Below are 26,693 nucleotides of genomic sequence, written 5' to 3'. Positions count from 1 at the left end.
TCTCAAGGCCATGGAAGTGGGATCGCCACTGTTAAGATGTTTCTGCAGAAAAGATACAAATTTTGATTTGTTTTACCTGAGAATTAACACGCAGATAAAATTTCAAAAATGTGAGGCACAGGAGGTTTCGTGGAGGGATAAGCAGCCTTTTCCATTGTTGCGCTTATAACCAGGTGGGTTTTCCAAGTGCATCTTTCCAATGCACATGAAATTCAGTGTGCACACTTGAGTTTTGCAAAATAATTCAGAAGCTGAAAATCTTGGGGAAAAGTTTCCAAGTAGTTAGTACATGAATTTCAATTATATGAATTCACAAACTATGAGAATGCAACTTTTTTGGTCTGAATATATCATGCTAGATTCACAGAATGAATAATACCACAGGTCTTGCTATGTCCCTTCAGTCCATGTGTTTTTCTCTTACAAAATTCCTGCAGGCTGAAGAAATAGGCAGAGATTTTGCAAAACTATTTATATTTGTTGTCCTAAATCAAAATATCTGTAGTTTGGACTTTCCCAATGCAGCAGTGTCGCTGCTGTGACATCCGAACAAAGTATCATTCCTCGCCTGTCGTCTTTGGGCCATTTGTATGCTTTTGGTGTCTTATTTGAAATTAGTACAAGTGATGGAGGGGAAAGGAGTTGTCATGTGCAGGGATCATAGCTCACTCGAAAGGCAAAACAAAATCCTTGTTGCGTGTCAGGAAGTTGCGAGTTTATATTTTTGGAGAAAACGCCTTTTCTACCTTACTGCAGAAATACCATTGTCTTTTTTTTTTTTTTGAAAAAAATATTTTAGTTTTTTTCCCCACAGTTAAGTGTTTGCACGTCACATTTTACCTCTGGGTGAGTTCAGCCTGATTTCAAAGTGCCTTTTCCACCTAGGGGAATGGTTCTCATGATAACATCATCAGGTTATTAACCAGAGAAAAAAGATGTTGCTATGAAAGGTTATTTAATGTAAGCTTTACCCTTTGGTTGCAGTTCACAGTGGGGTGCTGTGACTTTGCTACCTTATTTTCCAAAAACATCATTTTTAATAACTAAATGCTGTGTTTTGGAGCACGGTTGGGCGAGTGCATTGATCAGAGGTTGTACACATGCATCTTCAGACTTGTCTTGCCAGCTCACACCTGCGCGAGAGCCTGGGCCGTGTATTTTCCATTCAGATCTGCAGCCCAGGAGCCCACTGGCGAGCGGGTGGCTTGGCTGGCTTGTTCACCTGGCACCCCATCTCCCCTCCCGCCAGGTAAAGCTGTCTGATAGCTCCAGTCCTTGGCTGCTTGTTGTCAGTCTGAGCTGCTGAACCGGAGGTGAAAGGTTCCGTATCCTCTTACCATTCCTTATAGCACCCAGCCCTTTCTTTAAGGGCTTAAACCCAGGGAGCGGGAGGGGGGGAGAGGGTCTCTGAGAATTAGCACAGAGAAAGATGATGACTATTTTAAGGCCTGTGCTGAGGGGGTGGAAAAAGGCAGAGCTTATGCCTGTGCTGCTTCAGCTGCATTGAAGAGGACTTAGCACAGATGGATTGTGCATTACAAAATGTAACACATAATTCAAGCTGTCAGCTTAATCAGACTGTTTCCAGGAAGCAACCTGTAAAAGAGAAGGACCTCTTGTTTGCTGACCTCTGATCCGTAGCCTGCTGCAGATTGTCATACATTTTGTTTTTCTTTATGTTGGTGTCCCTTCCTTCCCCTTCCCTTTTTATTATTGTATCCCTCTCGAGTGGCACCCTGGAAGGACCACCCAGTGGGAGGAAAACAATGGGAAATGAGCCGGCTGCTAAAATACAGGGTTTGTAAGACTGGGGGAAAAGAAAAAGCGCTGTTTAACTGCATATGTGATCTCCCTGGTATTGTTTTGCTTATTAAACGTCTAGGAAACTCGACTAAATGCACGGCAGCTCCCCCTTAATTGTTCGCTGTTGCCCAACAGTCTGAAGGAAAACACAACTTTTCAGTGTAGCTTAACATGATTGCAAAAACGATGCAAGTTTTCATGCACAGAGCTTTTTACTTGGGGGAGCATAAATCACGGTTAACTGTGTAAATATGCCAGCTTCTACATATGGGGGGGCGAAAAAAAAGAAATCTTTATTTTGCCTGTGGGGCTCTGCTGGCGGGCATTGCTGCTGGAGACCTGGCCTGGAAAGTCCCCAACAAAGCAGGCAGCCGGGCTGGACCTGAATAGCCATTTACACCTCTGTTCAAGGATTAGCCTGATGTATTGTTTCAATGTTTAAGTCCTAATTTGCATCATTATAGAGGTGCAGCTTCATCAAAACCCCTCTGAGATCCCAGTTATGTCCCCGTACCTGTAGGTGGTCACCAGATTTATTCCGATTGTGGAGGTGAAGGAATTAAACTACTTGGAGCAGGCTAATTTCAATGCAGCATCTCAGTCCCTGGCTGATTTTTTGGATGGCTTGTTTGCTCATGTGTTTTTGGTTTTGTGTTGTTTTTATTTTTTCTTTCTACAGAGCTCAAGCAATGTGGTTTTTGCTGCTGTTTGCTTTCGAAGGCTAAACCGAGGTGTTTATTTTTTCCAACTGGTGTGGTGGGAATGCGTTTAAAATACCTGTCGCAACTCAAGTCACTTCGACCCCTGTTTACTGTCCCTCCGCAGGCACGGCGGGATGCTGGCGGGACTCTCCTGTGCGCTGCAGTTGATAGAAGACGTGGTGGTGAGGACGAGACCCCAGCACCGGGCGCTGTACCAGGGCGAGCACGTGGGGACGATGGGGACGGCAGAGCTGCTCAGGTTAATGCTGCTTCTCCGCAAACTGCCTCACCTCTCTGCTGCCCTTGCACAGCAGGCAGGAACCAGGGAGGTGGGCAGCGCTGCCTATGCCTGAACCCCATCCCCTTTGTTCTTGTTTGCTTGCTGCTGTACGTCCAGCGTAATGCTTGTAGTAATTTTGTTGTTGATTGCTTACACGCTTCTAATTGAATTCAGGTGAGCAATGGCAAGAGGCTGTTACCGAGCAGCTTTGCAGGAGCCTGTTGAGATTTGAGCCAGGGGTCCTCGCTCTTGTGGTGACAAATGGCTGGTGCAAAGAGCAAGCGGGCTCCTGCAAACAAACATTGCCAGTTGCTAAGAGGCCTCCCTCCCCTTCCACTGTTTTAATGTCATTGGAGAGCTGAAATATGGCACTTAGGAGCACATACGCAAATTACTCCAACAAATACTCTTTCCTAAATGTAGCACTTTTTGCAGCCTTGCTCCACAGATCCCTTAAGTGAAGTAAATACTTATTTCCAAGAATGAGAGCATCCCCTTAGCTAGTAATGCTGATATGATTCACTGAGGTAGACAACAATAACTAAAAAAATAATTTCTTCTTTGATGTAAAAGAGTGAAGAGAATCATGAAAACCCATGTGTTAACAAAACTGGGGTCAGAGAGCCCTCACTGTCCCTCCACAGCATGGGCTGTTTATTAGAAGAACTTTGTAATTTTATTTATGTCAGCCTCCATAAACTTAATGGTTAGAGGGTTTCTAGGGAATTAGGAGGAAGGGTTCCCAAACTGACCTGACCCCTCCAGCCTACCATTGGACATGGGTTCCTGTGAAATAACTGCTTTGGCCACGGCATAGTTGGGGCTGGTTGGTCAAGAAGCTGTTTTACTGAGTGGACAGGTTCCTCTCTCCCTGTCAAAAAGCAAAGGTGTGAGATTAAACCTGGTGTTTTCTAAGTGCTGGGTTTGCCCTTCCTGTCCTGTTGTGCATCTTTCGCATCACAGATGTTTGTCCCTCTGGGCTGTCTGACCGGTTAACCCATTAGCCAGGAGAAATATTACAGATTCTGCCTCCAAACTGATGCTGGCTATCTGGGCTTTAAACAAACGTTGCAGGTAATATCTGCTTTATTTTGTAGCTTTTGTAATCGGGCCAGCAGCCTGAAAGAAGACGACCTTGAAGAATGCGAAGCAGTTGTCCTTCATCAGCTTCGGGCTTTATTACAGAGTGCGCTGAGTGGATGCCTCGTACCTGAGAATACACTTGATGCTAAAGGTAGAGCGGTGGATGAAAAGCAAACCAGGTATCGCAGACACAAAACTTGCATGTGGGTGTGATTAGCATTCTTTTCTTTCTTCCCAAGTCTGCTCTGCCTTGCTGGTGCAGAGAAAGCAGACCTGGGGCCAGACCTCCAGTTGCACTGGAAAATAAAGACATCTGAGTGCTGATCTTTACGCATCTTGGCAGCAGCCGTGTGACTCGAAATGAGAACATTAAGCAAATTCATTTATTTTCCTTTTCATTCACTGATGGTGAATCTTATTCTGCCGGGCAGCACTCAGGCCAGGTCCTCCCATCTCGCCGAGTCTGCAGCATCTTCCACCCCAGGCTGGTCTGGCAGGGAGGGAAACGTATTAACTTCAGAGACCTCTTAGCCAGTAATTTCTGTGATCTTCAAGGCGAGTCTCAGGCACGTAAGGATGGGGAATGTAATTTTGAGAAGCAAATTATTTTTTCTGTGAAGCAGAAGATGCATATAGCCTTTAAAAACAATAAACCGCAGTTATTCAAAATGCAGTTTTTTTCCTGTGTGTATGCCACAAGGACAAGCTAGAATGATTATTTTTGTTGTTGTTTTTTTTTTAACTCTCTCTAATGCAGTAATGAAAACAATTTCCATTCTTCCTTACTTAGCTTCTGTCTAGACCTTCTTCCCTGTTACAGGCTCAGCAATGCTCAAGTGTTAGCAGGATTGGGGCACTTGTGAGCACTGAAGAACGGTCTATTTAACTATACCTGGTTCTCTTTTCGAGGCTGATATGCCTGCCAAGCACTAATACGTTGTTATATTCCCTGAATGGTTTCTTAGGGACAAACACTTGTGGAGTTAATTGGAATTCACTCCTCTGTTTGTGAAACTTCATTGGAGCAACTGGAAAAACAAACATCTTTGGCAAACAAGATTGCAGTATTTATATTTTCTGGCACTTCTATTCAAAGGCACTTTTATTCAAAAATAAAAATTCTGGAAATAAAAAAGACAAGCCTGGGAAAGTGGGTGCCCAGCAGAGTGCTTGATGCAGTAAGTGAGGTCTGCCCAAGGCTGAGACCAGGGGCTGCAGAAAAGGTTTAATGTCTCTTGGGACAGACATCATGATTGCGCCCGCCCATCGTCCTGATATTTGGAGAAGTCACGAGTGATTTCTTACATTTTCCACTTTGGACATTTTTAAAAGAAAGCATAAATGAAGGACAAAATGTGTGATGAGTTTTCCCACTGCATGTTGACCTGCTCGTCTAGATAAATGAGTAGCATGGCACCGGTGTGAGTCTTGTATATGTGGGGTGTCCCACTAATGGTCTTTGGGTTTGTTTCTCAGGCCAGACCAGCAGAGGTATGTGGACATGCTGCGGACTTCCTTAAGCAACCATGCCTTGTTCTTGAAAAAGCACCAGGTTCAGCTCACCGAAGAAGTGGTGGAGATGTTTGGAAGCCTGCTGGTTTCTGACAAGAAGTCGCAGGACAACCAGGTTAGCACTTGCATCTAATAATATCTAAATCAATGACATCTGGAGACTAATTTGTGCTGTTAAGGTGAGGTGAGCCTTGTGCTGGTATTGTGATCCAGTGTGTGGGTTTTAAGGGGACCGATAAGCAGTCTGCATTCGTTAATCAGCCTTGGAGATGGTTAGGAAGTGGGCAAGGAGAGAATACAAGTTCTTCAGTTGTCTCGGGGCAAACATGTACAGCACTTCATGCAACAAAGAAAACAGTCTCCAGGAGGGTGTGTTTTTCACCCTTCAAACCAGTTATTTATTTAAACACGCTTACATGTTTGCTGTAGTGTGAATTTATCACAAGGCTTGTATCATCTGTCTTCCTCTGTGGCTTAGTAGCTTTTTATCACGAATGATGTATTTGAATTTTTTTTAAACAGAGTTATGTTTGATACACTGAATAGGCAGAGCATTTTACAAATGGTAGCATGATTATTTTTTTACATGTTAATGCAAAAGGTTATAAAGTAACTTTCACCAAAAAAAAAAAGTTGGCATTAGGTAGAACCCCAGCGCCCTGACCTCTTTTGTTGCACGCTCAGAGCAGCCAGCCGCGTGGGGAGGGGAGGGCTTGGCTCCGATTCCCGCTGCCTCCAGCAGCGGGGCAGCAGCCATGCCAGGAAAGCTGAGACGCTGACACTGAAGCGATGTCCCGGCTGCTTCTGCGCCACCCCTGCGGTGGGAATGGGGAGGTCTGCCAGGCAGCCTGCTGCTAAGGAGTTGGCCCCATGCTTTGCCCCAAAAAATACTTGCAAAAAAAATATTTCCTCTAATTTTGAATGAGAAATTAAAAAGTGGTTTGAACTGCTTTGCTGTATTCTAGTTTTAATAGCATTTGAAATAAATAATGAAGATGTAATATTTTAGTCAGTTTTACACTTTCAGTTGTAGCCGGGGTAACTTATTTTACTCCATATGGATAAGTAATTTGTATTCTGTCCTTAAAACGTTCAGTCAAGTAGAAGAGATGAGCAAGGAATGTATTATTGCGCTGGTGACAGATAAACAAATGCCATACATAAATTTATAATTGCATGTAAAAACTTTTACAAAGTCAAAGCTCAATAACACAAGCTTTATGGGTGAATATATGCAGTAATAATCTGTTTACTACGTGTTACTGTGGCCACCACACATGCGTTTAACGTTTGTATTACCTATTAAGTGGATCCAGTCAAATTTAATGACAGGATGCATCCTCTACTTTTGAAACACCTTATTTCCAAGCAGGTTGCACAGAACAGGATCAATATAAATTATACAACATGCATGTACAGGAACAGTTGCTTTAGCATAAAACGTATGTAATGTAGTAGTGAACTCAGTGCAGATTGCATATAAGGATCTTAAATATTTATGACTCCAAAGTTTGAATTTTTGGCCCATGTTGTTGACTTATTTCTCTGAGGGCTTAAAAAAAAAAATCTGTCAGGAACCCCACTGGACAATGGTACTGTACAACCAGGCAGCAGGGTGAAGGTGCAAGGGGTGAATTTGAGCTCCTGACCATACAAACAGACCTGTCAAGTCTGCCAGCTCTGTCCTCATCAGCGCTTGTGGTCCACAGAGCTTTCCTGATGACCAGCAGCAGGTCCACCTTCTCCTGCAGGGCCTTCAAGCATCTTACTCATTCCAGTGGTCCACAAAGTCTGTCTGTCCACCTGCCTGTCTTCTCCTCATCTCTTATCGTTAAGTTATGTCTGTCTTCTATTCTCTTAGGTCGTCTTATCAGTTTTTGTCTTCTCGCACAGATTTCTTCTGTTAGCCCTGTTAAGAAAACTGGGTGTTGTTCCTGTGGACATGGGCCAGCCATAGGGAGCTGGTGTGGTAGAAACACCTTTTCTGAGCAATGGGGAAGTCTCTTGGCTGTGGAAGCTGTGCAATCCAGTGCCCTTTTCAGCCAAGTTACACTCCTGTAAGAATAAGACCCGCGTGGCTCGTGCAGCATGTTAGACGTCTTCTCGCCCTGATGGAGATGCTGGCCACCCCGGAGTTACAAAACCTGGAGTTCCCTCTGAGGTGTTGGTCCTCAGCACTGCAGGCTTATTGTTTTATTAAACAATTAGAGCAGAAAATTTAGCAGACTTTAAAGACTCAAGTCCATATTTTGTGTTACAAAATAAAATCAAGAGGAACACCCTACGAGTAAAGAAGAGATAGGAGGGGTGCCCAAAAAGCCTTTGCTGCACTTTGTGAAATAATAAATGCCAGGAAGGATGATTTCTCCTGCTCTCAGAAGGAGCTTTACAAAGCCACACACAGTACTTCTAACACAAGTGGATGGTAACCTAAGAAGTGCTTGCTTTATTTTAAGCCTGCTTTTAACTCAGCCGTGTTTACAATATGTTCAGGTCCCTATAAAGGCACTGGCTTTCAACTTAATTTTTTGTGTCAAAAATACGTTGAACTACGGAGGTCTGAATAGCGTTGCTGCAAAGGGCTGCACGCACAGGCGGGAGAGAACAAACTTTATGAGCGTGCAGGAATAACGTGGATTAAAATCGGAACCCCGCCTGGCTGAGGCTAGCTTGGGCAAGCTGTGCGTCGGGTTCTCTGCCTTCAGGTTCATCCGTCTCGGCAGTGTTTTAAGCTGCAGCCTTTGCTAACGCCGTGGGTTAACTTGCCTTATTGCTGTGTGCCTGAAACGGAGAGATTTCTTTTCAGTCTGTTGCTGTTGCAGCATATTTGATACACCCTTCTGTTTTGCTTACCCCGAGTGTGTGAGGCAGGGAATACTAAGCGTTTCCAGAAAACCTATTGATTTAAAAGAATAATTCAAAGTTTGCATTACATCAAGGCAGAATGCAATTCCTGAGCCAGTGCTGATTGAAGTCGGAGGTAATTTAGCATCTAACAAAAACACCCTGGAAACAGATATAGATTAGCCTAAACGTATGTTGGGAATCACTCGAGATGAAGGATAATAGGGCTGTGGTTATTTTTATTTTTTTTAATGCTGCAGGCTCTACCGGTGTTGAGAGAAGTCCTTCCAGAAGAGTGTGGAGATAGGTCATCTATTCAGAGTAATGAATCATCTTACAGCTTGCCATTGATACCAAACGACGGTGGGGAAATAAAGCAGGCAAAATACGCTACCCAGCTCGCCAGCACAGGAGAACAAGGTAACAAGTGTTAAAAGGTCCAGCTGTGTGCTCAAAGTTATTGTCCTCTATATATGCATTTTTTTTTTCATCCAAATCTGCAGGGGACTGTATTATAGTGACTGGCAAATTAATGTATATTTGTAAGGAACTTTAGGGGATTTTCCTAAATATCTCAGTATTGTTTGTCATTCTTTTTACCTCTTAAAATGAGTGATGCCTATTGTGACTACTTTTTTTCTGCAGGAGTAGAAAAGCAAGCCTCGTGGCTGTTACTAAAATTGGATCTATAGGTGTGCATGTATTTTAAAAATGTCTAACGTTTAGAAATTGTGGGATATATTCATTGCCTTTTATTAGAAAGCCAGACCGCAGAATAAATTTTCAAAAATAAAAGGGTTCATGCTGAGAAAGGTGTGTGGTGCCATTTCAGAGCTTAGAAGGTGAACGCGTTTGTGAAAACCCAGTTAATTTCTTTAGATAAGGAAGTAATATATTAGTCTGGTGTAATAACTGGCGACGGCAACTTGCTCAGTCTGCTCTCAGAGCATCCCTTACATCAAAGTCCGGAAGAGACAGGCAATTAGGTTGCAATGCTCTTTACACGGCAAATGTAAACAAACTGCTTTAGGCCTCCTAAATTCACGCGACTTTTATCTGCGGAGGAGACTGAGACTTTGATTTAAACTAATTTTCCGCAGTCGGTATGATATACGCTGCTGCTGTCGGGCTGCCGGACGAGATCGCAGAGTTACTGTGGGTTGTTTGTTTCCTAAATCCCATTGGGTCTTAAATTATTTAAGACATTTGGTTAGCTTGTCCTTTTCTCTGGAAGCTACAGAGAGGCAGGGTAGCCTCACATGCGAGGAAAGTTCACAGTAGGTGCCTCTTTTAAGAACGGTAATGGATAGTTTAGATCAATAAACAAGAGATAACAAAAGTGAGAAATTAAAGGGAGTAGGGCTTAAAAGCAAACAAACCAGTCTGATCACTGTGACTTTGAAATGTGTTTCATTATGGTATGTTCACATCCAGAAGTCACAAGCTGGTGTGAAGATGAGAGCAAGGAAGAAAGCGCGGTCGAAAAGATTCCTATTACAGGTAAAAGTAATGGCTGCATATTAACCTCGAATCCAGTATTCAACTTTATTATATAATGAAAACATGGTATTTTAGTGGTTTGAGTCCACTAATAGTGGGTAAATTCAGCTACTACATACTGAGCGCAAAGATTAAACGTAAGATCATAAAGTCCACGCTTATGTTAACGTAAACCAAGATGGAAAATAACAGCGCCTATTTAATTCCTTGTAATCATGTTATACATTTAAACCATGTGAATATCCTGTCATTTAGCCTTTCAGGTCCCGGTATCAGTGTTACAAAGGTCAGTCTCCGTGGGGAAGATCCAGTAATTATATGGCAAACTACAGATGTTTCTGATTTGATTCTTTTCTTTTCTCGAGTAATTGAATGTGTATCATTAGAATAAACGCAGGGAAAAACCCTGCTAGCCGGGAAGCCGTTCCTTTGCCTCTGTTACAAAAGCTGCCTGATAACACAAAATTTTTAGCAATAAGGTTTTATCAAGACGTGTTCAGATCCTCCCGCAGCAGATGTATGAGGCTTGCTCAGGATCCTGAGATGTCGCTGCTTTTCGGTCCTGAGTTATCAATAATGCATTAGTATTCAGGGCAGGGCTCTTTGCGATGAGTCTCAATTTGCTTTTGCCTGATTTTGTAAAGTGGTGGGCTGCTTCCGTATAAATTCTGATGTTTGGCTAAATATTTATTTATGCAGGTGTGTATTCTGACAGAAAGGTGCGAGGGCATCTGCTTATGCAATGCTCACTGTTGCTTTTCTGCTCTTTTACGGCTTCGAAATAGCCTGTCTTTTGGAGAGCAATTCATTTCTCTATAGAGGTTTTCCTCTGCTGCTTTTTGAGCCTAATTTGCAGCTGAAATATAAAAATGTGCTTCTTGTATTCCTGAATTATACTGCAGCAATAATATTGCAAGTTAGCCCAGTAAAACTTAGATTATTTTTTTTTCCCAGGGAGTAGAATGCTTTCCATTTTCCTGCTTCTTAAAATGTCTTTGTCACACATGGCAACGTATTTTAAAACACGACTTGCATTGAAGTTTCAGAGGAATTAAAAGTCACTTAAAACTTTTTCATGAAACAAAACACACTTCTCATTTGAAAATAAATGTAAAATTTTGCAAGTCTTGGGATTGGTTCGATTTTCTGATTGTAATTTAAGAGGACTTAAATTTGAGTATTGGGATTTAAGCTCTCTAAACTGCAGAGGGTGCTAGCAAGAACAGTGTCAGGAATGGTGACTCTATTTAACTAATGCCATCAGCGATGCTATTTTTTAATTTTTTTATTATTTTTTTTAAGACGAATACTGGTTCTTGAGTTTGGATCTCCGTAGCTGCCATGGCTTTCGGTTTGCTTCTCACCCTGAATTTTATGACTTATCGGTACTGGTTTTAGCTATGATTTGGCATACAAATTTGCAAGGCAATTCTCTATTGCAGTTTTTCCTGCTGGGGACCCTGATGGTCTGTGTAGCTGGTTGCTGTGTCAGGTGTCAGTTAGTCAAAAGCCATGCCATGATGGACATCCCCCTTCCCTACTTCTCCTATAGCTTTCTTACTCAATGAGCATGCGAACACTAATACTTCCTATTTGTAAAAATGCTGAGAAACTCTCCCTAACGTAAACACTGAAAGCAGTAACTTCAGTTTAAAATCCGTTCTTTCTAACTCTGCTTTATTTACTGTTTTGGTGCAGCGTGTTTCCAGTAGCCAGTGGTCACATTGTCTCTAGGAGTGAGGCTTTTCACATCTCACTTGAAAGCAAAGTTGCTCCTTTCAGATGCGATTCATCTTCAGCCCATGATCTTCTCTGGGCTTCTTGTTCTCTTCTGGCTCCTCGCCCTTCCAGCCTGTCGCTTTTTTTCCTTTTGCTCATCATTATTTGCTGTAGATGGTGGCCCTGGAGCTCTGAAATTGCTCTGTGCCTAAAATAGAGGCAGCATCTCTGTGCATTGTCTTTAGGGCTCAAATGACTTGGTTTAGGGTTCGGCTTTGTGTTTAGATGAACTGATATTTAGTGTCCATTCTATACATGATCATTTTGCTGTATAGCTTTTTCTCAGCTTTAGAGGTACAAATATTGTGGGTTTTGGTACTTGCTGCATTCTTTAAGGGCTTTAAGTGTTGGTTTGAAACACTGGAAGCCTTTGGGGCTTTTGGTTTCTGATGGACTTCATTGTGAGAGCTAGGTGGATGTGCTTCCACACAGTCTTCTGCGATGGTGTTTTACGAATGCTTCTGTAATTTTGTTTTTCTTTTACTTCTGTTACAGAAAAAAACCCCAAAATATTTATTTATTTTAATATTCTGTAAATATTCCAGAAATATTTGTTGTTTTTTTTTCTTCATTGCCTATAGAGGAGGAAAGTAATAGCTGTGTGGTTTTGGGGAAAAGGGCTTTAGAGTTGTAGCTGGCACGGTGTTGGTTGCCCCTTAGAGACAGCCTGTGTTTGGTACCTGAAACTGCTCACGCAAGGACTGATTTCACCTGGAGCTCTTCTGAACATCTGCCGTTCCCATCCGTGGCAGGACACGTGAGCTTTTCAAACCCATAGTCATCTCAGGGCGTGGGGGCGATGTAGTTTGTAGCATAAAGTTGGTTTCTTTCCTAAAGCCTTGTCCTAAGCTTGTGGAATGCCGTGTTGTGATAACTGCCTTCGAAAGGATTGTATTTGATGTATGGTCTCACCCAGAGAGGAGTTAGCTATTAATAGCAATCTCATTTTATACCAGGTTATATGAGGATAGGGGAGGATATGTGGACTTGTTCCTATTTTCCTCATGGATGCTTTGTTTTTTATTGTGGGAAGACATGTAAAAGAAATTGTTCAGCTTTTTTGCTGTTTCAGAGGTAGACGAATAATGTGAAATTAAAAAGAAAGGATAAAATCCATTATTTCTTGTTTTGTTGCATGACTGTAACATCTCATTTATGAACAGGAAACTACTGATTTTATTGAAGGGGTAGGTTTGTTAAATCTTTAACAAAACCAGATTCTCTCTCTACCCTGCGTTTATGTCTTTGATTTAAATAGTTGTTAAAGCTATAAAGCATTTGAATAAAAATGGTGTTACTTCTCCAGGCATCAGGCTTCACTTTCACACCATCTCGAATGTCACCTTCCAGCTTCTCTCCAGGTATAAAATCTCTAATGTAGAAATAAGGAGGAAAAACCCTCTTAAGAAGAAAAAAAAAATTAGCTGTTCCTTATATATCATAAGGGAACATGAAAGAGCACAAATCCAATTCTGCTTTCCTTTTTAGGTCACCTTTAATGAGCCAATAATCCTGCCAACACTTTTCCCACGCCCACACGTCCTTCCCGGTGAGGTCCTCCTTTGAGCTTGAACCTAAAAGGTTCCCAAGGTTTCACTTGGAGTGCACTAATAAAGGCATTAATAAGTCTGCCCAACTTTTCCCTTCATTTGATATCAACCCATTCGGAACTACTGTTATGGAAAAAGTTAATCTGCACGGGATTAATTGCTGCTACTGTTGTGGTCTGACAGAACTACCTTGAGACAGCGTGAGATCATACATTTTGCTTAAATTAGTTTGGATTATATACTCCAGTAGGTGGTATTTTACGCTGCTTGACTTAAGTTCCTGAAAGATCTGAGAGTCTTTTTATAGTTACAAATTCTGGGTGGAAATTCTTCAATCTTTCAACAGAGGCAGCAGCTTCGAGAAGTATTCTCACTGGATGGCTTGCTCCCTTGGGATTTCCTGAGTCCACTGGTCATCCAAATGTCTGCTTTTCAGAGGATAGTATTGTACGTTGGTATATTATTATAAGAGTATTTATCTTTTTTTTGTTTTTTTCATTTAAAGGAAGGGAGGAGATAGTTGTTGGCATTTGACCAACATCTGGGTACTGGTTACTGCAGTGTTCTGATCAGGTTTTAATTTGGAGATTTTTTTTCCATCTGTTTGCTCTCCAAAGAGCACATCCTTTGTATCCTTGCAGGTAGCATTTGTCTTCCGACTGTATGCAAGTTTTTTGCTTTATCACAAGGGAAGTCAGTGCGTTTAAGAGCCCGTATACAGCCAGCTCTCGCACCTCTGGTCCCAAGGCAGAGGAGTGCACAGCGGCTCTTCGCGTGCTGGCAGTGGCCCACCTTTAATGCTGCATAGCTCTTTGTAGATCATCAGCAAGCCAAGTAATTAGTGTTAATGTGGTGGAGGAGCTTGTTCAGAGTTAAAGTTCCTCTGGACAGGAGCTATTGTTAGTTTTCTATTTTGGTACAGGACCCAGCAGCATGGCAGCCCAGACCTACCAGGACTTCTGATTGTGGATGTAGTAACTATTGCCAAGGTAACTGTAAAACTACACAGCTCGCAGGCTCTGCTGATCCTGATAATGTTCCTTTCAAGGCATTATTGACTTTGAAATCTACTGACAGCTGAAATACCCAAGCCGCTAACTATTTTATTGGTGATAAAAGTACACAGAAAAAGCAAAGTTCCTTTTGGTGTAGGTTCTCACTGGTGTAAGGGAAGAAAATGCAGCTATGTGTCTGGGTGGAGTCCGCGAAAGCACTGGCGTCTTTTGCCTTCCAACCGCCTCTGTTTGCATATGGGATTATTGATTATTATTGGAAATAATGGATGATAGCTCTTTATTGCTTTTGAGTGGCATATAAAGTGCTCTTGTTTCTTTCCGCCTACTATACTACTGCTATGGCTTGCTTACGTGCTTTATTGTTCAGGTTGAACGTTTCAGTTTTGCTCACAAACTGTACGGGCTATGCATGAAGGCAGTGGTATTTCTGTTTTCCCAGTCTGCATTTTAAAAACCAGCAGCCTTGTGGATTACCTTTCCCATTTCCAGACAGGCGGAGTCAAGCTCTTGGAGATCGTAGAAAGACGATTTGGTGTCTGCAGATGACTTTTCTATGCTGGGACTCTAGCTGCAGTACATGGCTTTAACGCTGGTTTTGATGTTGAAAAAGTGTGGGCTTTCTCTGTGAGAGAGGTAGTACAATTAGCAAGATATAGATGTTGCAAGTACAAGGCCAAGAGCTTTCTTATCTCTTCATTTGCGGAAAACTACATCGCATCACTTTTTTAGCCACTGAGGTGCTTGGCTATAAATTGATAGGCACTGCAATCTAGGCCATAGGGGGAATGCATGGAGAAAATACCTTCTTCTCAGTTCTGTGCTGGTACAGTACGTTCTGGGTTAAAGATCACTTTAACTGTTCAGCAGAACAACATAATAGTGGTTCGTTATGCAACAACTATGTGTCTTTCCTGGAATTGTTGGCTAATGAAGAAAACTACATCTGTTTTGCTCAGAACAAAATTGTAAAAGCTGACAATGAAAGCTGCTTTGACCCATGCTGACTGCACAATTAATTCAAAGTTGAAAAGTGTGGAGTGTTTTTAATTAATAGTGGTATCGCAGATCCTTTGCTAGTTCTGAGTGGAAGGAACAATGCACAGGGAAAGCGCGAGAAGAGCTGCGTTGTCTGGGGCACACCAACTCTCATTCTTCCTCGGCATTGCTCAAACAACTGGATTAAGAACTTTCCATTATTAGCATCCCAGTTTGAGTTTAAAGACTGTGTTTTATCAAGCTTGTTCAGCCGTGTCTGTGCAGTGTGGGCTGGCTGTTCAGACTGAGTAAATGCTCAAAGTATCCCATGTGGACAGCTTCACCCCGCGTGCCTACGTTGCTTCTGGGCTGTCTCCGGAGCATGAGAGCTGGTGATGCGGTGGGGCCGCTCCTTCCAAAAACTGCTTAGGAAGAGAACATCAAGCAGATGGCATCTGTCTTTTACCCCGTGTAGCAAGAACTTACTGAAATCGGATGGGAAGGGAGAGGTGCTTTTTAGCAAGCCCGTATGTAGCTCAAGAGGTGTTACGAGACGGCCGTCAGGAGCTGCTGCTCTCCAGCAGCACTGTTGCAACCCGCAGCCCTCCTCGTCTCTGCTTCTGCTCCCCAGAGCCGCTGCTCCCTGCTGAATGATTTCTGTGGTGCTGGCAATTCTTTTATCCAAGTGTTTCAGCTGCTGATGTGCTCTAAACCCATCTTTTTTTTTTTTTTTGGCCTCTTCTCCACTCAGTGCATCTTTCTTGCCAGGGCTATCGTGTTCTGCTGTGTGCTCGGGGGGGAAAAAAACGTGTATTTGTGTTTTAGCACAGCATGCCTCTTGCTGTCCCCAGCCTGTGACAGGGAGGGTGTGCTTGGCTGTTACAGCACACAGCAAGTTAGATGCTTCTGGCAAAACAAATAGTAGAAACACATGCACAAGACAGAATAAAAGTGTCATTTTGAACTAACTTGCATTTAACCTTAAACACAATGATCGGTTTTATGAAGGAAATATACTGATCTGCATAAGGGCTTTATGGCATGATGTAGTTCTATCAGGAGTGAGGTGCTAAAGAGTTTTCTCTCCTAGCAGCGTGTTTGTATCTTCTTTTCTCTGCCCTGTACACTGCACCAATTGCTTGTGCTTTCTCACAATGGTAAAATAAGTATTGCTGTGCGCCCAGGTTGGGCTGCCCTTGTTGTCAGCGCTGCATGTCTGTAACCCAGACTCTTCCTTTCTGCTAACTTACAGACGCGTTGTTGAAGGCAGGGGGATTACGCAGATGAGTGGGGTAAGAGGAGGGAAGAGCCAGGCGATTGCTCAGCACACAAAGCAGCAGTCGCTGCACGCCGACTGCTTACACGTTGTCAGATGCTTTGTGGGTGCCACAACCCAGGTGAATCCCCACGGCAGGCTTTCCAGGGAGGTGAGCTGGTGGGCTTAGGAGTTCCTAGAAGGGTCTCCCATTCCTGTAAGGTACATGGGATGTAAATCACAAAGATGCTCGAAGGAAATGACAGTCTTGTGTAACTAAGGCACAAGTGGGGATTGATAGCCTGGCATTGTATTATAATTGACAGGTAGGGCAAAGCTGGGCTCTGAAGGGTCTTAAAGGGGAAGAACAAGTAGTTTGTGTTACTGTTTGACGTAGTGAAGGAAGGGGAGCCAATGCAGGCACGGAAAGTGTGAGGGAATGGTCTTTTGAGGCTAGTATGCATGCAAAAGCCATAAGGAGAGCTGCACTACAACAGTGGCCCGGCTCAAGTTTTGGTAGAGCTGGCAAAGACCTGGACTTTGAAGTGACAACTGGAAAGGTGTGGCAGGTATGCCTGGATCAAAGATGGGCTCCGTGTCACTGCCGTGAGAGATGGGAAGAACATTCAACAGCAGCTCAGAGTTGCTGAGTTCTGCCTACTCATGCCCAGGTAGAAGCACTTCCCTGAGTTTGCAGATACGTTCCTGCTGCAGGGGACCCCATCGACAGCAAGCTGGGTATCGGGTCCCTGCTCAGGGTGGGGTTCTCAGGCTTAGCCTGAAACAAAGGGAAGGCTTTGAGAGGCATACATCAGGTGCTAATACCCTCTGAAGCTACCATCCGCTCACAAATTCTCTACCTGTTGTGGTTGGGATGGATGAAAAGCGTTCAGTCCATTAACAGACTGTAACGAAGTGGATGTGTCCCTCTGCACGTGCAGGGCTGAAATGGGAAGGGTGGTCAGAGCTGATGATGTGTGTGGAGGCTGTTCGCTTCACGTTCTTCACACAAGGAGCAAGCCATGGACACGCCGGAGCCACATCTGGGGGCACACATAATTGGATTTTGAATGTTTGGAGAGTCTTTGGCCTATCATATTCTGTTAGCCAGGCACAACTTGCTTTCTGCAAGGTTTTCTGGAGGCAAGGCAATGCTCTCCTGAAGCAAAGCCAGTTCTATCCCAGGCAAAAAGCGAGGGCGTGATCTCGACCACATTGTGTTTTGTAGTTTGAATCTGTACACGATGAGTCCTGAAAAATATGCCTGTGTTAAGTGCTTTACTGGAGTGGAAAGCAGGTTTTGGGAGTTCTGACTTGATTAGATTAAATTAGCTTTTTTTGCTTTCCCAAAGTAATGTACAAACAAGTGTGAATACTCGTTCCTTTGTGGTCAGTGGTTTCCCAGTGAATGCCCACATCGCTCCGTCTGCAGCTCTGAGCTGCCATCGATCTTGCATCCAGGACGTCCTCTGCGATCTCAGCAGATCTCTGCACCTCTACACCATGTACATCACAGGGATACGGGGGCTGTTCCCCCCACCCTTCCCTTCCCCCCCCCTTTTTTTCTTTTCTTTTTTCCTCCATTCTTGATTTTTTTTTTCTTTTTTCCTTCATACATCCTCTGGGAAGCAGTCAGACTCTGGTCCGTGAAGCAGCATGCTGCTGCTGGTGCAGCTCCAGTGCCCGAGCTCTGCCATCTCCTGTGCCAGTCAGACGTCTTTGTTGCAAATGCCTGAGACCGAGCGGGATTTCTGCCGCTGAAATCCAAGTGCAGAGTGGTGTGATCCGCTGGAGCGGACTGGCCCAATGCATGGCCAGTTAGAAAGTAGGAGTGTCCAAGACGTACAGAAACACTAAATTGTCCTGGGTTGGAATGAAGCTGGTAACAGTTAGGGCTTGTTTATAATTTCAGTCCTATATATATATGCAAAGTAGCCTTTTAAAGTGGGATTTGTACTTGAGCATCGTGTTCTTTGGAAGTGAGTACAAAGATGAGCAATTGTACAATTCCAGTGAATGAATTCATTTACCTCTTCTTTTTTTTTTTAATCAATCTCTGCAGAATGGAAATGAGATACACAGAGGGAGGAGAAAGGAAAGAAAGGAAAGCGTGGATAAAAGATTTTGAAATAGTTGGGTGTTTGGCTGTTTAAGTAATAAAAATCCCAAGATTTGCATCTCCCAAACACAGCTCTATTTCAAGAAAGTGGTTGAAAAATACTGTTGTATCAAATAATATTGAGAGCTATAACTATCCAAAATAATCTACATTTAAGGGGAAAGAGAATAAACATAACTTTACTTCTTGATTAGCTAAAGTAAACAAGAACTCAGGGATTAAAAAAAAAAAAGAGTAAAAAGACCCTAGAAATCCTTTAAGTTTTGCTTAAAGTTGCAATGATACAAGACAGCTCTTAAGAGAATCTCAGTGTTTGCTCTTTTTCCGAAAATGAGGTAAAATGTGCAAAAACTTCACTATTCACAAGAAATCATCATCAGATAACTTAATTATTAGATAATTAAGTTGGAATCTTACTTTCTTGTGTTTTTAACTAATTTTCACCGAACTGTGAACAAACAATCTTGAGGCAGACGCCCTAACCGTGTGGTGCGTGCTCCATCTCTAGACTTTGTCATCAAACCAAGAGTGTGGGCGCTACGTCTGTCTCTTTGAAAATAAGAGTGTGTTGCTGCTAGGGACTTGCACGCTGCTGTAAGGTCCAGCCATTATTATTTAAAAATTTATGTCATCCTTTTTACTTAACAGGTTGGGATAGTGGCGATAACAGTTCCAAAGCAAAAGCAAGCCAAGAAATGCATTTGGAAACTAGTTCTTCATCGAATGAAAGAAGTCCTCCCTTCCCAAGGTAAAAAACGTTAAATCCTTTAACACTTGAAATGCACTGACAGAAAATGACAGAAGCTCTGATTATTTTATTTTTTTCACTTGGTCTAGGGTTAAGGTTCATATTTATGTTTATCTAATAAAACATCTTAAATTTTGGTACACCTTAGAAAATATTTGTGCCAAAGCCAAGTATTGTTTTGCAGCTGTTGTTTTCTCATTTTAAGACTCAATTGACATCTCAGTGAACCACAAATTAGCGTGTACAGCTGCTCTCAGTAGGGCTACTCAGGGGCCAGACAATAGGAGTTGTCAGGAGTGGGGCAGACATAAAATATAAAGTCTTCAAGAAATAAAGTGGTGGGTTTCTTCTCCGTGTATCCGAGATGTAAACTAGCTGTAACTGGATAATGCTTTTCATGGGCTTGGGGTTTTTTTTTATATATGATACTGGGGTATTCATAACATGCCTGTCTTGCTTTCAGACTGACTATGTTTAATTAATGGCCTTACATGTACCTAAAGGGTGCAGTTTGTTCTGTTTTTAAAGGAGGAAAAAACAAAAAGAACAAAAAGTTGGTTTGTGGGGGTGTTTCTGTTTGGGTTTGTCTTTTTTTTTTTTTTTACTTTTAAACTTCAGCAGTTCCCTTTGGGTCCCTGAGCAGTTCTGTTGGATGTTCAATGTATTCTTCATTGGCATGTAACAGTAATCAAACAGCAGCAATCAAATTAGTGGTCAAGAAGCAGCCGAAAATAGGATATAACGCAGCCATCACATGAAATATTGGCTGGGCTTTAGATCCTTATCTGCTCTTATTAGAACAGCCCAGCAAGAGGGTGCTGCTGCTACGCCTCCCCTGGTCTGAAAACTGCCGTCAGTAGCACTCGGGAAGAGACTTTAAAGCATTTTGATAAATGTTTAACTCCTGTTTATACAGCATTGCTATCTTTCTGTGGTTTTTTTAAGGCTGTTATTGATGAGGCCAGCTTTGATATGACAGACAATTCCCATTTTGCAAGTGTTGTTCTGCATTTTGTGTTAAAAATCAGAGTATTTTGGTAATTCCTCAAGTACGGTAAATAAAGACAAGCCATAATGCAGTACTGATGAATGGCATTCATACTTTTCTTTAGGATTAATTTTTATAGTCTTGTGGTCAAACTCTTTTTTTTTTTCTTCTTCTAAAATTTTCTGGAACTTTGAGGATGATGTTCCAAACCATACTACCTAATGCTATGAGATGTAAGGGTGCTCCTATAGGTGAATTTTTAAATGGTGAATTTTAGTCATTCGCTGAAGCCCAGGACAGCAGGAAGAGAAGGACTGGGCCCTGAAGAACTCGCTTACAGGATTGCTGTTAAGCATCTGAATAAAATGTGTATAATTTAAAAGAAACTATTTTTTTTATTTAAAAAAAGGCTCCAAGCTTTTTCCCCTTTGGATGTTGCACTGCTTGCTAATAATGCGTTCAGTGTCTTCTGCATTTTTCAAACCCTGTTCACATGGCGTATGGGTTTTTTGCTGGTTTTTTTTTCAAATTATTATTTGCGATAGATTTTAAAATAATTCACTCTGCCCCATAATTTCATGCCTTTCAGCACAGAGAAGCAAGCGCGCTTTATGCACTGATACACGATGAGGCTGCTTTTAAAAAAAAAAATAAAGAAAGAAAATCGCTTGCAACGGCTTAAAGTTAGTTTTTTGTAAATGAGTCAAAAATAATGCAGCCTTCTAAATGTGAAGTTTGTTAACAACCTTTGCTTTCGGACACTTGGCATCCGCTCCGCAGAGACGGAGAGCAGCAAAAGTAGTGAGAAAGATGGAGAAATGGGAAAGGGGGCCGGCAGCTTGTTTGCGGCCAGGACGCAGTGCAATTTCTTCGCCGCTCGCATTTAAGCGCTCCACTTACTGCAGTCACTTCTCGGGCTTTATTGCTTTTACAAGTGGTCTCGAAACCCACTACTTGAGAATAAACATAACTGTGTAGCACTGCTGTGGTACTTTTTATAAATTCTTCTTTGCTCCGTTTTGTCACTGAGCTGATGAGTGACCTCGCAAAAGACCCTGCTGGACCTAAATAAAAAAAATGGCTTCCTCTGATGTCCTCCAGACAATAATTATGATGTGCCAGTTAAGCCCAAACTACAGCTGAGGGATTTTACTTTAAAGCAGAGGCTCGGGCGCAAAAATGCATTTATAGCTCTTTGTCTGGCACCTCATTATGTGTGGGCCTGATTCATTAAGTAATTGGTTTGCAGTTGTTTACATGAGTATTAAGGCTTTCTATTCAGCAGCCTTTGAGAGATACATTGTGCAAATGTTGCATGTTATGAATGCCGAATGAGGGGCAGGGGACCGGTCCTATTGGCTAAACACTGCGCTCTGTTGAAAAGCAAGAGAAAGAGATTGGGTGCTGCTTTGCATAGCAATGACTTTCTTAATAAGCTTTACAGATTAATACACACAAGCTATAAAAGATGCAAAGAGATACTCTTAGCACATTTATACATGCTCATTTCACTATTATGGTACTGGAGACGGGAAGAATTGAGGGCTTTCATATTCGGTTTTTCAGTGCATGTCTTCAGTGCATGAGACTTAATAGAATCTGATGTTTATTGTATTATAAATCATGGGGAAGTAGGCAGATCTGCAACAGTTTATTATTAAAGATTCTTTCAATGTAAATCTTTTTCTGCCATTGTATTTCCTACAGCAAAATCATTTTGTGGTTGAGTGGGGATGAAAGGCATAATGTACGAAGGAGTGAGTCTTAATAGGAAGCTGCTCTCTGAGTAAAGACCACTTGTTCCCTTTTGTTCGGAGGTGCATGCCAGAGCTTCCTCTTCTCCCGCAAATATCGTCCTGCCCTATGCTTAGCTATAAAACTACTTTTTCCTGGCTTCATTTACTTTACCGAGGGAATATTTACACGCACGGAGATGCAACTTTTGTTTGAAGAGTTAGTGTGTTGCACCAGAAAAAGAGCGTGTTAAATTATACGATTACTTGGGGGAAAAGGTATCAGAAGTCAGGACTGAATCTCTCTGCGAGAGCGGGCAGCAGGCGATGTGTGTGGCATTTCGTGGTCCTGTAGCAATGGATGCAGCCAGTGGAGGTCACTAGCTTTCTGGGTAATTCCGAATATTTTGATGCAAGCAATTTATTTTTCTTTGACTTGTTTGCACTGTCTCGTTTCAAAATAATCTGGAGATTAAAGATGCGTTATCGACTGAGAACCAAAAACAATTTTAATTTGTCAGCACATAAATGCGGTGTAAAGTATTTTAAACTTCGATTAATCTGTTTTCCGGAAGTAATCCAGTCTGGTCTCCGAAGGATGGTTTTTTTTTTTTAGTAGAAAGCCACCTTTACCAAACACAGATGTAATGATACGCAAATAAAAATTGGCAGATTATAATTCATCCGCTTAATTATTCTCGGGGGCGATGTTTAACACCGAGCCCGGCGCAGAGACGGGCTGGCCATCGGGGGGCACTCGGGCTCTGCGCAGCCCAGCGCCCCGCATCCCCCACCGCATCCCCTTTTCAAAACCCATCCCGACATTGCTGACCGGGGGAGACGGCCGGTTTGTCCGGGGCTCTGAGGAGAGACTCCAAAGGTTTGGGGCTGGGAGTGTTCAGGAGTTTCCCGCGTTTAGCAGGAAATTTAGAGAAAGCGGCGTAGCGTGTTTCCAGCACCCATGCATGAGCGCATACCTGATTGTCCTGTACTCCTGCCGTACTTGCAGTTGTCAAACCACTTCTGTGAGAAGCTGACTGTGAATTCAGGCACGTTTTTCTGACCTTACAGATATTTCTGTGAGTCCTTGTTTCCTAAATCTTACCATCCAGCTGTTGCAGAAATAGTAACGTTGCAGTGCGATGCCCTGTGAATACTGGTGGGGAATGGTTTGTGAGGAGAGGCAACATCTATCTAAAGATACTGCCTTTGTAGTACAGAGGAATTAGATTTTATTTTTGTGGCCATGCCCTGTGCTTTTCCAACATGGTTTCATCACAGCGCTGTGATGCAGTCTTTGTGTTAGTGGTTTCTCTAGGTGAGAATGTGTTTTGGGTCTTTTTTTTTTTTTTTTTGGTTCATCCTGGTATATCTAAACAGAGAACAGGCTTAAATGTAGCTCGATACAGATCTTTGTATCCTAAAATAAAGATCATTCTGTTTGCCGTGTTAATTGCTTAAATTCAATATTATGACTCCAATTCTGGCATGATGAACGGCTTTGTTAGTTTATCCTGCCTTTCCAGGGTGGGGAATACTTCCGTGATGCCCAATTTCTAGTAAACGATCAGCAGAAAACGATAGAGCCGTCAGGCTTCTGCAGGAACTGGCAGGAAAGCATACGATCGGGGCGATACCCGTCCGAGACTGTCACATCGGAGCCACTGCCACGGAGCAGCCTGGCTTTACTACCACAAGGTGTTCAGATGTTTTCGAAAAATTCTTTTTAAAGATGGATATGTGACTCCGCATCCTCACTTATTGCTGGGGAGAAGCTTCGTCGCTTCCCTCGCGGAGGGCTAACAACCACCACCCAGTGAAAAAGAAATGCTCGATCTGTTTTCCGTGGTGTTGCTGCCTCAGTAATGCGCGTGCAGGACAGAAGCGCGCAGGCTCTGAGCCTCTCACAAGATTAGCCAGAGTATCAGTGTTCCCGGGGCCACTGCACTCCGCATTTTGTTTATTTTTCTCATAAAATCTGGCATTTGGGTGGTGTGTGTGTTTTGTTTGGTTGGGTTTTTTTCCTCTTGGTGCTTGGGTGTGTTTTGTTGGTTTGCTGTTGTGTTTTTTCCCCCTTGATGATTACGTAGTTTTCTTTGTCTTTTTTAAATTATTATTATTTTTTAGCAAGTGGGTGTCTCTTTTTTTTTTTTCCTTGTTGTTTGGCTGTCTTTTTTCACTTGACACTAAAACACAGAGGTTCAACAGGTGCTTCAGCAAAAAGATACTCAGGCTAAAGCAAATATTTTCTGCTGTTTTTCAGTGAGCCACCTCTATTAACTTGGCTCTTGTTTGTCTGCTATTTTCCTCTTAATATTAATTTTCTTCACAGAGGGCAAAATATTTTCTTGGAGCTTTTTCATTTCTTATTGTTGCAGCATCTTCAATACAAGAAGCCCATTTCATCAGAGTAAAGGGGAGATTAAAAGGCCCTTTGAAGTTAAACTGGTTTGGGTTTTTTCTTTGTTAGAGCCCGGGTTCAGTTTGGAATTATTTTAGGGAAGAAGCAAATGTATAAATGGATATCGAAGGGTCACAACGGGGGATTAGTCGAGGCAGTGAAACTGGCCTTACTTCATTTATACTCCTAAAATTTCTCCGTGGAGGTCTGTGTGGTTATTGTGTGCTCGGTATACCAGATGATAACTTTCATGATTGAATTTGCCGATTTCTGAGTGCGAACGTTTTGCAATGTAGAGGTCTTCTTGCATCTTATCAGCCTTGACTAACACTTCAGACGTAACTCAGGAATTTTTATTCTCTGTTATAAAGCTATCTTGCAGCGTTTTCCACGCTTGGTTTGGCGGGGCTGCGGTTTCCGATCTGGCCTTTCTGATGTCCTAGCTCCATTTTTCCCTATCTCCCCAGGCATTCTCTGTGCCGACAGCTTTCATGCCAAGCCTTTGCTGACACCCTGTTCCACGTCTCTCTCTGTGTGGACTGCTGTGTCACACTAGCGCCCAGCTCCCAGCCTGCAGCGCTACGACTCGGTGCTGTTCTGGGAGTGAATCCTACTCTTGGGTGTGGTGGATTCACCCCGGGAGGATGGACCCCAACAAATGGACGGGTTTTGGTAGAATACAAACATCTGTCTTTCTCCCTCTGCTGTCAGCATCGACTGTTTTCTCCATGGGAGGCTGGGGCAGAAGAGGGAAGGTTTCCAGACCTTCCTGCAACCATTGTGGTCTTTGTCCACCACAACTTCTCCATGAGACCACTGGCCTTCAGCCGGATCTGTAGCATCTTGCAGTGCTTTGAGTTGTGTAAGAGGACCAAGCCACCCGAGCCCTGGGCAGTTTTCTACTGGTGGTCCTGCGCTCCATGTTGTGCGTGGTGGTCCTCAGCACGGCAGAGGCTCCGGGCCCGCATGACCAGCCCTCTCATGTTTCATCTGGGCTTAAACTACAGAGAGACGTGAAGCAAAAAATCACTTGTAGGGACTGCCTAGCATGGCTGAATAACGAAATCCCACACGCCTCCCTTGACAATGGGAGACGAAGCAGCAGGCAGTGGAAGCGGTAGCTGCCAGCTGCCTCATCTTGTTTTACTGAACTACTTGAAGATAAAATGGTTCTTGTGCAGTCTGCCACAGAAGTCACCTCTCAATTTGTAGCTCAGCAACAAGTGGTTTCTCGCTCTACACCCGGGTGGAAAAAAAAAAAGAGTTGCATCCTCTTGAGCACATTTTTATGGGCTAAGCCTGGGATGTGTGGAGCACCTCCTGGGAAATGCTGAGGGTCGTGAAATCTCACCAAAGTGAGCAAGAGTTAAGGGCGTACAGGGTATTGCAGGACTCACCCCAGAGGCTCTGACTTAAAATACTTGCCGGAAATACCGACGAGTAAATGCGTTTGAAGGAGAAGCTGAAGCGTAATGCAGCGTAGGGTTTGACTCCAAATAAAACGGAAAGGTGTTTGGAGGGCACGCTAACAAAGTGTCAGATAAACATTTAAAGGCTAACATTTTAAAGTTTGGTTTTTTTTACTTAAAGAAATAAGTTAATAATTAGTTATGTCACTGTTAATATTCCACTAGTACTGTTACTTGTTACTAATACTTAGTTTGGCATCTTAGTTGAACTTTAGCTATGTTTAATATCCTGTTTCTGGGAATTTTTGTATATCTGCAAAGAAGGAGGTTGCGTGCTAATGGCATTCACAGCTTGTAGAAAAGGAATATGATGTAAACGGTATGAGCGCTCTCTTATTTAAAAGGAAAAGTTTCTCTAATATAGGTAGCTGTAACATAGTGAAACTTTTCCCCTGCTTTAAGTTTAGGTTTCCAGCTGCAATTCCACGTTCTTACTGAATACAGTGGTATAAGGCAAGCAATGACTCATCTCTATATATTTTTCTTTCGTGTCTCCTTCACAAATGCCTCCATGATAGTAGTTAGACTATTTTTAACTCCCTGCTTTAAACAGTTATGTATTAGCTGCCGTGTCTTTAAATGAAATGCAGCCAATTGTATGAAATTTTTGACAGCTGATTGAGTGATGTTTTGACTGCGGCAACAGCTGCGAATTGCAGCTTGACACTTGCTTATATTTTTACTAGTTCGCACAGTAATGTCACAAATATCTCCTATTTGATCCTCCCTATTAAAATCAGCTGAAGCTTTATTTTTAGAGCTTATTGCAGGATTGTTAATATAACAGTTAATTCTCCTACATCATTGCCCCAACGCGATTATTTCACAGCACCAACACAATACGCATGCTACACACAAAAGATCAAAATGATTCCAGCTTGTTTGAGAGATTCAAAAGGGCCTGTGATGCTCTAGACACAAGAGCAGTCATTTAACA

General features: G+C 42.7%; 1 protein-coding gene across 4 annotated transcripts in view; it reads left to right on the top strand.

Annotated features, from left to right (window-relative positions):
• Positions 1 to 26,693, top strand: part of KIZ (kizuna centrosomal protein) — a 50,418-nt gene that overhangs the window by 21,029 nt on the left and 2,696 nt on the right. For 3 of the 4 annotated variants that reach the window (XM_063327947.1, XM_063327946.1, XM_063327949.1), the window contains exons 7-12: positions 2,629 to 2,763; positions 3,882 to 4,046; positions 5,344 to 5,494; positions 8,484 to 8,643; positions 9,658 to 9,723; positions 19,066 to 19,165. In XM_063327947.1, coding sequence (XP_063184017.1) covers positions 2,629 to 2,763; positions 3,882 to 4,046; positions 5,344 to 5,494; positions 8,484 to 8,643; positions 9,658 to 9,723; positions 19,066 to 19,165 — 777 coding nt within the window. The remainder of the gene's footprint in view (positions 1 to 2,628; positions 2,764 to 3,881; positions 4,047 to 5,343; positions 5,495 to 8,483; positions 8,644 to 9,657; positions 9,724 to 19,065; positions 19,166 to 26,693) is intronic. The other variant, XM_063327948.1, reaches the window with a different exon arrangement.

This window comes from Chroicocephalus ridibundus, chromosome 3, assembly GCF_963924245.1.
Source record: "Chroicocephalus ridibundus chromosome 3, bChrRid1.1, whole genome shotgun sequence".
Lineage (NCBI taxonomy): Eukaryota > Metazoa > Chordata > Aves > Charadriiformes > Laridae > Chroicocephalus > Chroicocephalus ridibundus.
Note: the sequence above shows the minus strand (reverse complement) of the source record. Positions and strands in the feature narration are given on the sequence as shown.